This window comes from Gadus morhua, chromosome 11 (genome assembly GCF_902167405.1).
Source record: "Gadus morhua chromosome 11, gadMor3.0, whole genome shotgun sequence".
Taxonomy (NCBI): domain Eukaryota; kingdom Metazoa; phylum Chordata; class Actinopteri; order Gadiformes; family Gadidae; genus Gadus; species Gadus morhua.
The window spans coordinates 15442638-15456234 of record NC_044058.1 but is presented as its reverse complement, the minus strand read 5'-3'; the positions used below and the strand labels follow the sequence as shown (position 1 = coordinate 15456234).

Below are 13597 nucleotides of genomic sequence, written 5' to 3'. Positions count from 1 at the left end.
GTAGGTAGGATCTGAACCAATTTAAGACTGTGCCTGAAAGCCCCACCCAGTTTTCTAACCTGTCCAAAAATATTGTATGGTCTACAGTGTCGAATGCAGCACTGAGGTCTAGAAGCATTAGTATTGAGGTTTTGCCAGAGTCTGTGTTAAGACGGATGTCGTTTACAACTTTAATGAGGGCGGTCTCAGTGCTGTGCAGGGGTCGAAATCCTGATTGGAAGGTGTCATAACAACCAGTTGATGCCAGGAAGTGATTAAGTTGCTGGAGGACAACTTTCTCAATGATTTTACTTATGAAGGGCAGATTTGATATTGGTCTGTAGTTGTTAATAATAGAGGTATCTAGGCTCCGCTTTTTTAAAAGGGGTTTAATAACTGCAGTTTTCAGGGCTTTTGGGAAGTTGCCTGACTGGAGAGAGTTGTTAACTATCTGCAATATGTCTATTGCTAGGCAGTCAAAAACATTCTTAAAGAGGTTGGTAGGTAAAGAATCAAGGCAACAGGTGGATGGCTTTAGTTGTGTAACAGTTTCCACAAGAATTTTAGAGTCAATAACATTAAAGCATGCCATCCCTGCCATGTTACTTTTGCCTGAACAGGGTGGTAGTCCAACATTTTTGTATGAAGTGGAGATATTGATGGCGCGTCTGATGCCTTCAATTTTATCAGTATAAAAAGCTGCAAACTCATTGCATTTCTGCGTGGAATGGAGATCAGGTGGAATTTGTGTTGGGGGGTTGGTCAGTCTGTCAACAGTTGCAAATAGGGTTTTTGCATTATTATTATTGGATTTAATGATATTGGAGAAAAATGTTTCTCTAGCACTTTTTAAGTCTGAATTGTAGGCACGGAGGCTCTCTTTGTAGATATCATGGTGAATATGAAGTTTTGTTTTACGCCAGATGCGTTCAACCTTGCTGCATTCTTTTTTCGGTGCTGTTACAGAAGCAGCTTTTCTCCAGGGTGCCTTTTGCTTTCCAGAAATCGTTTTAACCTTGTAAGGTGCAATGACATCCATGACTTTCAAAATTTTCAAATTAAAGTTTTCTACAAGATCATCAGCAGAACATGGGTTGAGAGGTGGTAGTAAGGAGATGGCCTTTCTAAAAAAGTACATACGATTCTTCATTGATATACCGTTTTTTGACAGTATTTGATTTTGTCTGTATGTTGGGAATAAAAGATATATTAAAGAAAACACAAAAGTGGTCAGACAAGGAAGGATCAGTCACAGAGAGATCAGAAACATTGAGGCCCTTTGTGATAACCAGGTCTAGAGTGTGGCCCTTACAATGAGTAGTCTCTTTCACATGTTGGGACAGTTCAAATGTGTCCAAAATGGTAAAAAGTTTTTTTGCACACTTGTCATTCAAATCATCAGTATGAAAATTGAAGTCACCAGTAATAACTAGACAGTCAAAGTCTGTGGAGATGCTAGACAATAATTCTGTGAATTCATCGAAAAAATTTGCAGAGTATGTGGGTGGCCTGTAAATAATTAATAGGAGAACTCTGGGGGAGCATTTCAATACAGCACAAAGGTATTCGAATGATGGAAAATCACCAAATAACATCTGTTTCCCCTGAAAATCATTTTTAAATATAACAGCGACCCCTCCACCTCTATAACTCCCACACCGAACCTCCCACAGTCAAAAACTTGTACCCACTTATTCACTGGAGTCTGCTGCATCTTTTGGCATAGGCCACGCCCATTTGCGTCTATAATTTTTTTTCGCAAAATCGCGAAAACCGCTAAACTGCATTTTTGCTACTCCTCCCACATTTCTTGACCAGTTCAGGGTAGCGTTTTGAACACATGCTTCGCGTTGTGCCGGCGAAATGCACATTTCTTGTCGCGTTGTGCCGGCGAAATGCACACTTCTTGGACCCCTGCATAACTGCTTGCAGTTCTAGTTATATTTGCATTTCATTTTTACTGCAGATTGTTTGCTCAGTATTCTGATGTGGAAACAGCTGTGGGTCCTTCTGCTCTCACAGATTTGGAAATAAATAAATATGTGGTTTCTTTTCTCCTATGTTTTGTTTCCCCCTTTCCATTAGGCCCCCATCCCCTCTGTGACCTTTTCTTGATTATGTTGCAGTACAGTTGCCTTGTAATAAGCTATTTTTAAGTTCGTGAATAGCATTTGATTGGGTGTCTCCATTTTGAGCTCTGTTATGAGGACCGACCCGTTCTGTCTCTCTCTCACACCCACGTTGGGTTCACTTTAACAATCAAACTTAGCTTTACTTACTTTAGGCATAGTTTACCCTGAATGTGTTGCAACAGCTGCACTATTAAATGTCCCCTGGTCCGTAAAAGAAATGGCCTGGAAGCCAAACCTCCTGGATCTGTCTCAGAAGAGGTGCAAAGAGCATTGGGGTGTTGCTTATTAGTTTTACCTCCAGTTTGTAAAATCTTAGCGGGGTGATAGCGGAAGCCCGTAATAACAGCATCCCGCCCTTTAACTCGTCTCGATTGGCAAGCAGAGCAACGATTTACAGGCCTCTTTCTTTCCGTCTTTAACTGTGCACACAGCCCTTCACAGGGGGAGAGTTGGTCTGCATTGGCATATTAGGCAGACTTTAACTATGCTCTGCTGAGGCCATTATATTATTAAGTTGCACTCAGTTACTCCGAGACGCTGGGGAGAAATGTGAGTCCCCTAACCTCACGTCTGAAATACCGTGCCGTCAGTCCTTCTGCGCGGCCGGTCAGCCACCGCATCCGGCCCAAGAGGAGATTCTTTGCAGATCCTTTTTGTGTGTGTGTGTGTGTGTGTGTGTGTGTGTGTGTGTGTGTGTGTGTGTGTGTGTGTGTGTGTGTGTGTGTGTGTGTGTGTGTGTGTGTGTGTGTGTGGTGTGACGGGTGATGTGTTTAGATGGTTTGCTGGATCTCTGTATTGGAAAAAATATCAAATACAGTTAGTAAGTTGAAATCGAGGACAGTGATACATACATTTATAGATTTCTCTTATTATAGTTGGTTCTAGCGTGATGTGAGGGCTCTCATTGAAAATAATGGTTTTGAATGTATAGAACGTTGTATGTCGACGGGACGGTGCACCCTTTTGTTTCTCTGTTCATGTTCCATCAAACAGAAGTGTCTTAAGAAAAGTTCACTTTTCATCAGTGGCCAATGGTACATTAGCACATTATGTCAGTAGTGTGAGTTGTTCTTCTTTGGAGATGCTCTGTAAGATAAGTCTCTTTCAGAGAGGTGCAGCACCATCGTCACTGACCTAGATCAGATACCAATTTGCAGAATGTGTTATAGTTTAAGATACGTTTTCTCGGAACTGTCTGACATTTATTTTCTCTCCCCTCTTCCTTCTGGTGTGTTCAATTGTCGAATGGCCTAGCTGTAATGAAATGTTATTTCAGACTGGTCTGGGAATCCACTGTGTTAATGTTGGAGTAAAGCTCCTACAAAGTCAAAGAGCTCAACATGGAAAATGACCTATCCCATCTTCTTTTTAGTAAACTTTTTTGGACAAAGGGTGGTGATTTCTCGGATTACATTTGTGCTTTTTCCAATTACAGTATGAAGCCTCAGACTGAACTAAAATCAAAAGAACTGTGCAGTTTAATTGTTTATTGTTTCTGTGGTGACGGCATCGGAACATTCTTTTCCATTCTTTTGCTGTGTGTACAGAAATCTGAATTGCATGTCGGAGCCTGCTAACCCTCTCACTCACTCAAAAACATACTTTTGTCCAGCTCAAACTCAAACAGGATCCATGACATTGTCCAAGCATACAATTGGCCAAAGCAATGACAGCAGCATCGGATAGGATCAAAGTCAGGGTGCTACATGTCTCTATCTACACTATTGGTGTGGAGTTACATCATGTTACCCGTCCAACAGACGCAGGGCTGTGAGTGCTTTCTCTGGGCGACCTGGCTGGATGTCCAGTATTAGGACATTGGTGGGCAGTTTCCAGCTTAATGGAAATAATTAGTGTGGCGGGAACAGCTGTTGGGGAAAGATGACTGTGTGGGGCAGGTGGCTGATGGTTGCTGGAGAGGTCCCGGTTTATTCTGGACGTGGGAAGTTACTCTCTCACTACTTCCAATTATATAGAAAATTAAAGTATCACCCAGAATGTTCTGTGGGAAATATCTGCTTTCACAATTTATAGTTGTGGGCTTGGATTGAATTGTGTGAATTCCTGAAACAGGGAACAGCCTTACGAAATTGTTTTCTATACTGGCTCCCATGTTGCCAGTGCTCACCAATTTGATGTGTAATGTTTTTTTCACTGTAGGGTTCCATTTCATAACTATTCCCTCTGGTAATGGGCAAAAAACAGGCCAATCTGTATTTCTAGAGATACACATTTTTCTAAATCTGTTCATTATGCTGCATTATGATGGACAGCCAACAGACAACACTGCAGCACCTTTGGGGATCTGTCAAAATATCTTCCCTGAGGGGTTTCTTAATCTCGCTTACCTAGATTTACAACACTTTTTTGCAGATATTTCCACAGTCCCCCCGTCACCGTTTGGGTAATCTGTGCCCATTCTGTCAGCAAACGTCATTTGTGATCTTGCATCTTGCAAACAGGGCCTGAGAGGTTTCCATGCCCGGCGCTGGTTTGGCGGGGTCTGAGACTCTGTTGTGGGTTGAGGGCCACTCCTCCCCCCGCCATAGACATGGGTCAGCACTCGGGGCCCAAGTGTCTTTGTTTGGCCAGGAAGCGGTTCTTGGGTCACAGTGCTGGGTGTTGCTCTGGCCCCTGGCTGGCTGCTACATGGCTTTGCAAGGTTGCCGGCATTCCCCCGTTTGAGCACTCACACAGTTGCCACTGTTTCCCCAACAGAGGGCTTAGATCTTTAAAGGACACTCTTAACATACTCCACACCACAGGGTAATCTGGCAAGAAAATCGGGAGAACCATTAAGAAATTAGGGCTTTGCTGGCCGGAAATGACCAAATCTGGCTAATTATCCTGTAGTGTGAACCCCGCATAAGAAAGGGCCCTGATGTTTTTCAGACTTTATACAATGATTTATTGTTCAAGCTTGTCCAGTATAGAGGAACGAGTAGCCACAGTAATGATGCATTCACAGATACATGTATTTAAGGATCTTCCCTGCTGGCATATTATACATAGACCAGATGATTACAATATTAGACATTGCAGTGTGTGTCTATATGCACTTTAGGGTTTTTCATGACGCAAACACTGGAATGTGTCACTGACATGCCAAACCCCCTCCTCCCATCCTCTTATCATCTCTGCTCTGCCTCCCCATTTTCCTCTGGGCTGTCAAGGGTAAAAAGATAAATGGTTCCCCCGATGGCAGTTCTCCTGATGGCCCCAATAAATGTTGCTTCGCAAGGAGTAACGACGAGTAAAAATTTTGCTTCTTCTATATTTTGGCATGATGAATAGAGGGATAACAAGATCTGCATTGATCTTCCTCAAAGAGACATTTCCTGACCATCAGGTTGTTGGGTCACCAGCCGATCCTTCAGCTCCAGCACCTCCATGTCCATCAGAATCACTCATAACCCTGTAATTGATTGCTTTCGATTTTTGGTCAACAACTCTTAAATGTGAAGCCCTGGGTACACATCCTCATATAAAGGATATAACGCATATAAAATAATTGTTTTTCTGGAGCTCAGGCCTATTCAATTCCTTCAATTCAATAAATTAAAGTAAACAACAATAAAGTGTTTGATGTCTATTTTTCGGATCTGACGGGAAAAGTCTAATCTAAGGCGTCTCTATTTTTCCCGTTGTATTTATATATTCTTTCTACATACCAGCCACTTTTCAAATGTGTATTTGACGGGTTTTTTTTCACCACCAGCATAGCCCGCGAATGGCTCAGTAGATGCACCTTAAAAGCTGTTACTTGTACAAAGGTGCTGTTTATGTTGTCGACATGTCGCCATGGGGCCCAGTCACCAGATGGGTTTGGTGGGTAGTGTCAGACCTCCCACACATGCTTCCCTCTTTCATCCTACAGTTAAGGGCACCTCCACCTGTTTTTTTGAGAATTTGGGGGACACTCATTGATTCTTATAGGTAGGCCTTATGTCCAGCCTTGATGTCCAAAATGCACGCCCCACTGTTATTTCAATTGCTTTTGTTGATTGAGAAAAGGGGCGATGCAGAAAGGTAGCATACAAGTAAACAAACTTCAAAGTATTCAAAGAAAGCTTTTGAATGTTTGATTCAAGGTGGCTTTTGTGAAAATACCAGGTTTGTGTTTAATAAAATGGGGGACCCTTCACCAAAGTGATCTTGGTTTTGTTTCCATAGGGGCCTGTTCATCACTATTCATGACCGCGGCCACATCGCCAACGTGCTCCAGAGCTGGCCAGAGAAAGACATCCGGGTAAGCAAACCTCACCGCGTGCACGTTAACAGCCGCAACTCGACTGGGTTTCAACTCGCTCACGTTCCAGCCGATGACCCAAGACATAGCTCCAGCAACAACATGGTACGGGCCTTTTTCACCTAGCGGCCATCTTGGTTCTAACCCATAGCTGGGTGGGGGGGGGAACTGAATATGGATGATGGGACCGAAATGCCTCTGGGCGCAATTTGATAGACTAACAACCAATCAGAGCAGCGAAACGTGTGACATACGTCTTCAGCCATCTTGGTAGTTCATGAAAATGCCTCAATATCGCTCCGATTGGAGCATTCCTCCATCATATTATCAACCCGCCCCATATTAAATAAACGGTTGTAATCACCCTGACCTGGACCAGGTCTGCCCGAAATCTGTCTGATCGGGAGGGCAGCCAGACGCTTATGGCAGAGCAACTCAAACATTCATCCGGCATTAATGTTAGGTAAGACCCTTATGCACCAGGAGTCGGGCGTTCCACAGAGCTGGCTGTATTATCAGTATGTATAGGTATTAACCCTATGATGAGTCCCGAAGGTACGCTGCGGGTACAGCTGACATGCCGGGCATACCTGCAGCGTGAGCCACCTGCTAACTGCTGTCAACAGGTAGGCATTTACCCCGGCGCTGTCTCGGTGCTCTCCGCTCCCCACTTAATCTGGAAATAAAGTCTTATCAGAGACTCAGGCTATTATGACCTACGCACGATGGCATTTCAACCCCAGACAAAAACAGGAGGGCGAAAGACAGGGTGAACAGGGTCAGATGTTGTTGCGAAATACGGTCACTGTGGGTCGCTTCATTGTAATTATCAACATGCAAGTGTTGCATTATACCGTTAATAGGTTATTATTCCATCCATACACTGACTCGGCCTAATGTGCTTTGAGTGGAAACAAACAAACAAACCAATGGAATCTGAACAGATGTTGAAATTGCCACGCTAATGATCTCGTTAAAAAAAGGTTGGCCGATTCATCATCTGCGTCACTAATCACAAGAATAAGCCTGTTGGTGTTGGGGCGGAACACTATGAACCAATGCCGTCTGCTAACAATATAAAGTGTGGCACAATTGATTGCTTTTACTCACTGAAAACCCTCAGAGGAACAACATCTTTGCTGTTATTGTGAATACATCGCCGGGAGAGCGGAAAGCGTCTAGGTGCCAGCACCCTCCTGAAGAGACAGAAAATGTTTTCCAAGGTTGGGCAGCAGGGAAAGGGTGCCAAAAATGCGAGATGCTCTCCCAAGCGAATGGAATACAGAAGCACATGTTTGCAGGTTTTAGCACCACATTGAGTAGGCCATTGTGGGCGAAGCGTCCCATCTGCTGTGTTCTGTTGAGTATATCATTCAATCAGTATGCAAAACAAACAGTTGTTGTTGAAAGAGAGAACGGTGATATTGACGGATGGGATTGTTCACAGGCCGTGTGCGTGACGGACGGAGAGAGGATCCTGGGGCTGGGGGACCTGGGCTGCTACGGCATGGGTATCCCGGTGGGGAAGCTGGCTCTCTACACGGCCTGTGGGGGCATGCCACCCATGCAGTGCCTGCCGGTCATGCTGGACGTGGGCACAGACAACGAGGTAGGCACGAGTACTGCACCAGCAGCCTTTTGGGGGAAATCTATTGAACATTTCTTAAATCAGAAAGTATCCTTCGAAACTTTAAAATAAAGAGGATAAACCCCCCAAAAAGAGAAAGTAGAAATTCTTTGCAGGGAAGACACTTGTAGATGCCAAAATGCCCAGTGATCCTGCCTATACAGGTGTGGCAGGTCAGTCAAAACTGGCAGGTTATTTAATGCTTTGCCCATGTACAAGGAGGCTAAAGAGTTGCAGCGGTTTTCAGTCATGGGCCAAATTTCAGGCTGTGTGTATCCTGTTGCCTAAAAAAGGTACCTCCACACTTCAATTACTTTATTTCTAGAAGCAAAAATGAAACAAGTGCCACAAAATATATTATAATATTAGAAGTGCAGAGTATTTCAAATGAAACAAAAAGAAATTGGCACCTTTTAATGATAATAACACATTTAATTTAACATAGAAATCGAAAAAAAACATAATCAAATATTACTCAAGGAGACGAGCAGACGAACAAGAGGGGGGGGTCACTGGCAGTAGGAAAGGTTGAAGAGGGGAGTTTTGGGAAGAGTTTAGATCCTGCAAACTTATCATCAGGAGTAACGCAACGCATTCCATTTACATTCTGCAAACATTTCAACAGGAGTGGGGAGGTAGTGCAACCTGCCAGATCGGATTGCATTTCTCAGTCTTTTGACCACTGCCTGCTAAATATCTATTGTTTCCCTATTGGTTCTACTCAATATCTATTGGGTCTCTGTTGTGTATGCTTAATATCTATCTATTAATAGCTGCACAACCTTTGTGTGACAGACACACACACACACTGCCACAGATACAATGTGTGTGGGGAATATGGGGACTAGTAATATAAGGCATATTGTGCTCCTCAATGTCATCCGAGCTCTGGCCTAGGGTGTGGTGGAAATCCCCAAATAAATGTTGCTGAGGCACCGGCTCTCTTCAGCGTGGCGGCGGTCTGTTTTCCTAAACAACCTCTCCTGTTGTCAGATGACCTAACAGAGGAGCTAGTAGTCCAAGGAGCCGTCTGGTGCACATGACCAGGGGTGGAGAGCAGAGATGCAGACGGGAGTAAGGAGATATTTTGCAGACCGAGAGAGAGTTTGTGTGTGTGTGTGTGTGTGTGTGTGTGTGTGTGTGTGTGTGTGTGTGTGTGTGTGTGTGTGTGTGTGTGTGTGTGTGTGTGTGTGTGTGTGTGTGTGTGTGTGTGTGTGTGTGTGTCATCAAACCTCTTCAATCTCGTCCATCTTCAACAAAAACACAAAGTATTATTCAATTATATCAAGGCCTCACGCTTTGTATTCTCTGTATGTATTTCATCAATGGTCTGCAGGCTTCATTGTGAGTCTTTAGCATCGTTTCACATTCTGGTTGAGCGTGCCTTCCAAAGCACCGTGCAGGGTTAGATGGAGAACAGGCAGATGTTGCTGGCAGTGTGAGTGGGAGAAACCAAAAGTAAAAGGGGCAGAATAACAAAATCATAACCGACAATGGACCTTAAACAGACCCATAATGAATGCAAACCCCACAACAGTGGTGCATTACTGCGTGACAGACAGAATTATACCAGTGTTCAGTAAAAGTGTTTTGGTTCTCTTGCGGATATAGTTGAACATTGAACTGAAAGCCTAACAATTATATGCTAATGCAGCCCTAGTTTTGTGTAAAGTGCTCGGTAAACAAGGCCCAGGGGTTTCACCGTGAGCAGAAGTCTTCTTTGAATGAGACCCAACAAGCAGCTTCCCTCCTTCATTACTTACAGTACTTGAACATTTTGATGATATGATATGATATAGTCACTACCGGTAAGGGGTTGACTTCAAGCCCCAGCAGGACTAAAGCTACATGGATCAGTAGAATCATCATTAGCCTGCTAAGTTTAAACCATATAAAGTTCCTTTTCGTTCTCTTTGGCGACAACTTTGGCGAATAGCAGTTATTGTTCAGATAGTTACCAATAGAGTTGCCACAGACAGCCAGTTAGTAACCTTCATAATACTGCAATAACAAAGGCGTTCATGCGTGGGCCATAGGCTCAATCACCATTGCGTTACCTCACCCAGCGATACAGTGACTTAGCAGACATTTATTCACATGGAAATCTTTACTATTTCCATATAAGGATTACTATTTTAATGTTCAGACATAAAATACATGGAATGTGTGTTTATATTTTATATATAGAACATATAATATAAATATTTCTAAAAATAGTTGTGTGTGCGTGTGTATGGGTAACTGAGTGTCTAATGGCTATTTGGCATCCAACTGTAAGAGGGATTTTACGGTAACTCTGTTTTCCGGGCATCTTTCACTGGTCCATTATTTTGAGGAGACAACAGGGTGAATGAGTTGTAATTGGCTGAATAGAGCGGCTGTGTGTTTTCGAACATCGTTGTGTTCCTCTGGAACGGCTTCACATTGAGATCCCCTGGCCGGCTGTTGTTGTCCGCTGCCGGAATCTCACTGTGCAAGGAAGCATTCTCGGGGGCATGACCCAGGTACACTGGGGGCCAGAGACAGATTGGTAATTATGAGAGAGAGAGAGAGAGAGAGAGAGAGAGAGAGAGAGAGAGAGAGAGAGAGAGAGAGAGAGAGAGAGAGAGAGAGAGAGAGAGAGAGAGAGAGAGAGAGAGAGAGGATGTCTTGTGACTAATGGGAAAATCTTGCATAAGGAGAAATCAGGGAACTGCCAGCAGACTTCAGGAAGACATTGTTTTTTAACTGTTGGCACTGTATGGTTTGTTATATTCTCTTCACACAGTGAGCTGGAAGAAAATAAACATGAGTTGGGTCTAGACATTTCAGAAGACTTTTATGTCCAACAGGATCTCTGAATGTGTTGAACCGTGGAAATGTGGTTTTCTAAGCCATTACTGAAATCCAATTCATCATAAAATAAATAATTGCTGCTAGAACGCCAGATCTTCTGTCGTTTTTATTCAGTTTTTTGAAGGAAGCAATTTGTAGTTATCTGAAGGCGACAAGCAAGTGGGCGGCTATATAATGCATAATTTTTCTGTGTATTGAATTGACCTTCCTTTTTTTTAACACCTGCCCAGCCCGCCTCTATTCCATTTCTATCTTTTGTCTACCATTACTTTTAATCAAACTTTTTTTCCAACCTGCGGTGATGACTTTTGTGTCAAATGATGCCAAATGTTGCAGCTCTCAAATGGATTTGCTCTCCAAAACAATTTGGCATGATGTGGCAAAAAGTCCTAGTGACAGTGAAAAGGCATCATTGTCCAGTTTCAACACAACAAGCTTAATGGTGGAAACCAAGCGAATGCCACTAACGTGTAATTTATCTAATGACCTATAAGTGGCTCACTGTCTTGTAATTAATCTAAAGGCCTATAGGTGTCTCACTGTAGATACTAACGTGCAGTTCATCTAATGGCCTATTGGTGGCATGCTGTGGTTGGCTGCAAAAATACCATTCAACTGGAAAATTGTGACTCAAAGCTGTCAACAGGACCTTTCCAAAATATAACGCAGAAAGTTAAAAGTTAACTTTCTTCTTTCTTCATTCGGTTAGAATATCCTACGGCTAGTTCATCGCCAACTTATCTATTTTGTAAAGGTCCCGTTGTCAGCTTTAAGTCATTAAAGAGATAAGTAGTAATGAGTTTTGAACTTAGACCACTGTGAGGCAGCCATTAAATTCCAGCCCTCATTGAGCCAAAAATGGACTGGTTTCACTCCTGGTTGCAATTAATATCAAGCAATGGTGGCCCCCACAATGTGTAATTTAGGGCTTTCTGACAATTTTCTGTGAATCAATGAGCGACGTCACAGACGCTACGTCCATATTTTATGCGAATAAAACTGGTTGGATTTGGTGTCGTAACCTTCAAAAGTAATTATTTGAAATTTGAAATTGGAAATATAAGTGTGAGCTGAACCCCCTGATGGGGATGGACAGAGGGTGCACTCACACGTACACAAATATCACACACACACACACACACACACACACACACACACACACACACACACACACACACACACACACACACACACACACAGAAACCCCAAGCACTCACACCACACTCACACACAAAAGCACCCACTGAAATGAGAGCCTGATGATATCATCCGGGACAATGTGCTTGTTGTGTGAGTGCTGCTGGGTGGGCCTGCCCGAGTCCAGAGCACTGTGACACTCACCTTTACAGTGGTGATGTAAAGGTCCGCTGTAAAGGTTCCCAGCAACAAATTAACCCTTTGTGTTGAATTAGTAACCAATCAATCTGATTCAACAGAACATGAACGACCATATACGAAATCGAATACCTCTCTAGCCATTCAACGTTCTATTCACTATTCACCACTCTAGCCCCCATTTACTACTCTAGCCACTATTCCCCACTATAGCCCCTTTTCATCACTCTAGCCCCTATTCACCGCTATAGCCAATTTTCACCACTCTTGCCCCTATTCACCGCTCTAGCCCCTATTCACTGATCTAGCCCCTATTCACCACTCTAGCAACTATTCAATGTTGTAGCCCCTATTCCCCACTCTATTTTATACTGAAATCCAATTCATCATAAAATAAATAATTGCTGCTAGAACGCCAGATCTTCTGTCGTTTTTATTCAGTTTTTTGAAGGAAGCAATTTGTAGTTTTCTGAAGGCGACAAGCAAGTGGGCGGCTATATAATACATAATTTTTCTGTGGATTGAATTGACCTTCCTTTTTTTTAACACCTGCCCAGCCCGCCTCTATTCCATTTCTATCTTTTGTCTACCATTACTTTTAATCAAACTTTTTTTCCAACCTGCGGTGATGACTTTTGTGTCAAATGATGCCAAATGTTGCAGCTCTCAAATGGATTTGCTCTCCAAAACAATTTGGCATGATGTGGCAAAAAGTCCTAGTGACAGTGAAAAGGCATCATTGTCCAGTTTCAACACAACAAGCTTAATGGTGGAAACCAAGCGAATGCCACTAACGTGTAATTTATCTAATGACCTATAAGTGGCTCACTGTCTTGTAATTAATCTAAAGGCCTATAGGTGTCTCACTGTAGATACTAACGTATAGTTCATCTAACGGCCTATAGGTGTCTCACTGTAGATACTAACGTGCAGTTCATCTAATGGCCTATTGGTGGCATGTTGTGGTTGGCTGCAAAAATACCATTCAACTGGAAAATTGTGACTCAAAGCTGTCAACAGGACCTTTCCAAAATATAACACAGAAAGTTAAAAGTTTCTGCGTTATATCTAGTAACTATTCAACGTTCTAGCCCCTATTCCCCACTCTAGCCCCTATTAGGGAGAGGGAGAGAGGGAGAGAGAGACAGAGAAACAGAAAGCGAGAGGGAGGGTGAGAAACAGATACCCATCATCTCCAGAGGCACCAGAGGCACGCCATGTTTTCTGTTGTGCTTTCCAGCTGTCAGAAGACATTTCCACACATCCCTCTCTCGCCGGTGTGTGACGTAGCCCATTCTCAGGGTAAAAAGTATTGCTCGACAGAGGTGGCTGCCTGCGGAGCCATGGCCCCCCCGCCTCGGGTCTTTTGATACAAAGGTTTTCAGTTTCAATCCACATTCCACAGAGGGACCTATGCCCCTCTTCACCTTCAAACAGGCG

At 43.3% G+C, this 13597-nt stretch overlaps 1 protein-coding gene across 1 annotated transcript in view; it reads left to right on the top strand.

The window, feature by feature from the left end:
- The window catches only part of me1 (malic enzyme 1, NADP(+)-dependent, cytosolic), a 64941-nt gene that overhangs the window by 34552 nt on the left and 16792 nt on the right, over positions 1-13597 (top strand). Inside the window, exons 4-5 of the mRNA XM_030370244.1 lie at positions 6285-6360; positions 7808-7969. Coding sequence (XP_030226104.1) covers positions 6285-6360; positions 7808-7969 — 238 coding nt within the window. The remainder of the gene's footprint in view (positions 1-6284; positions 6361-7807; positions 7970-13597) is intronic.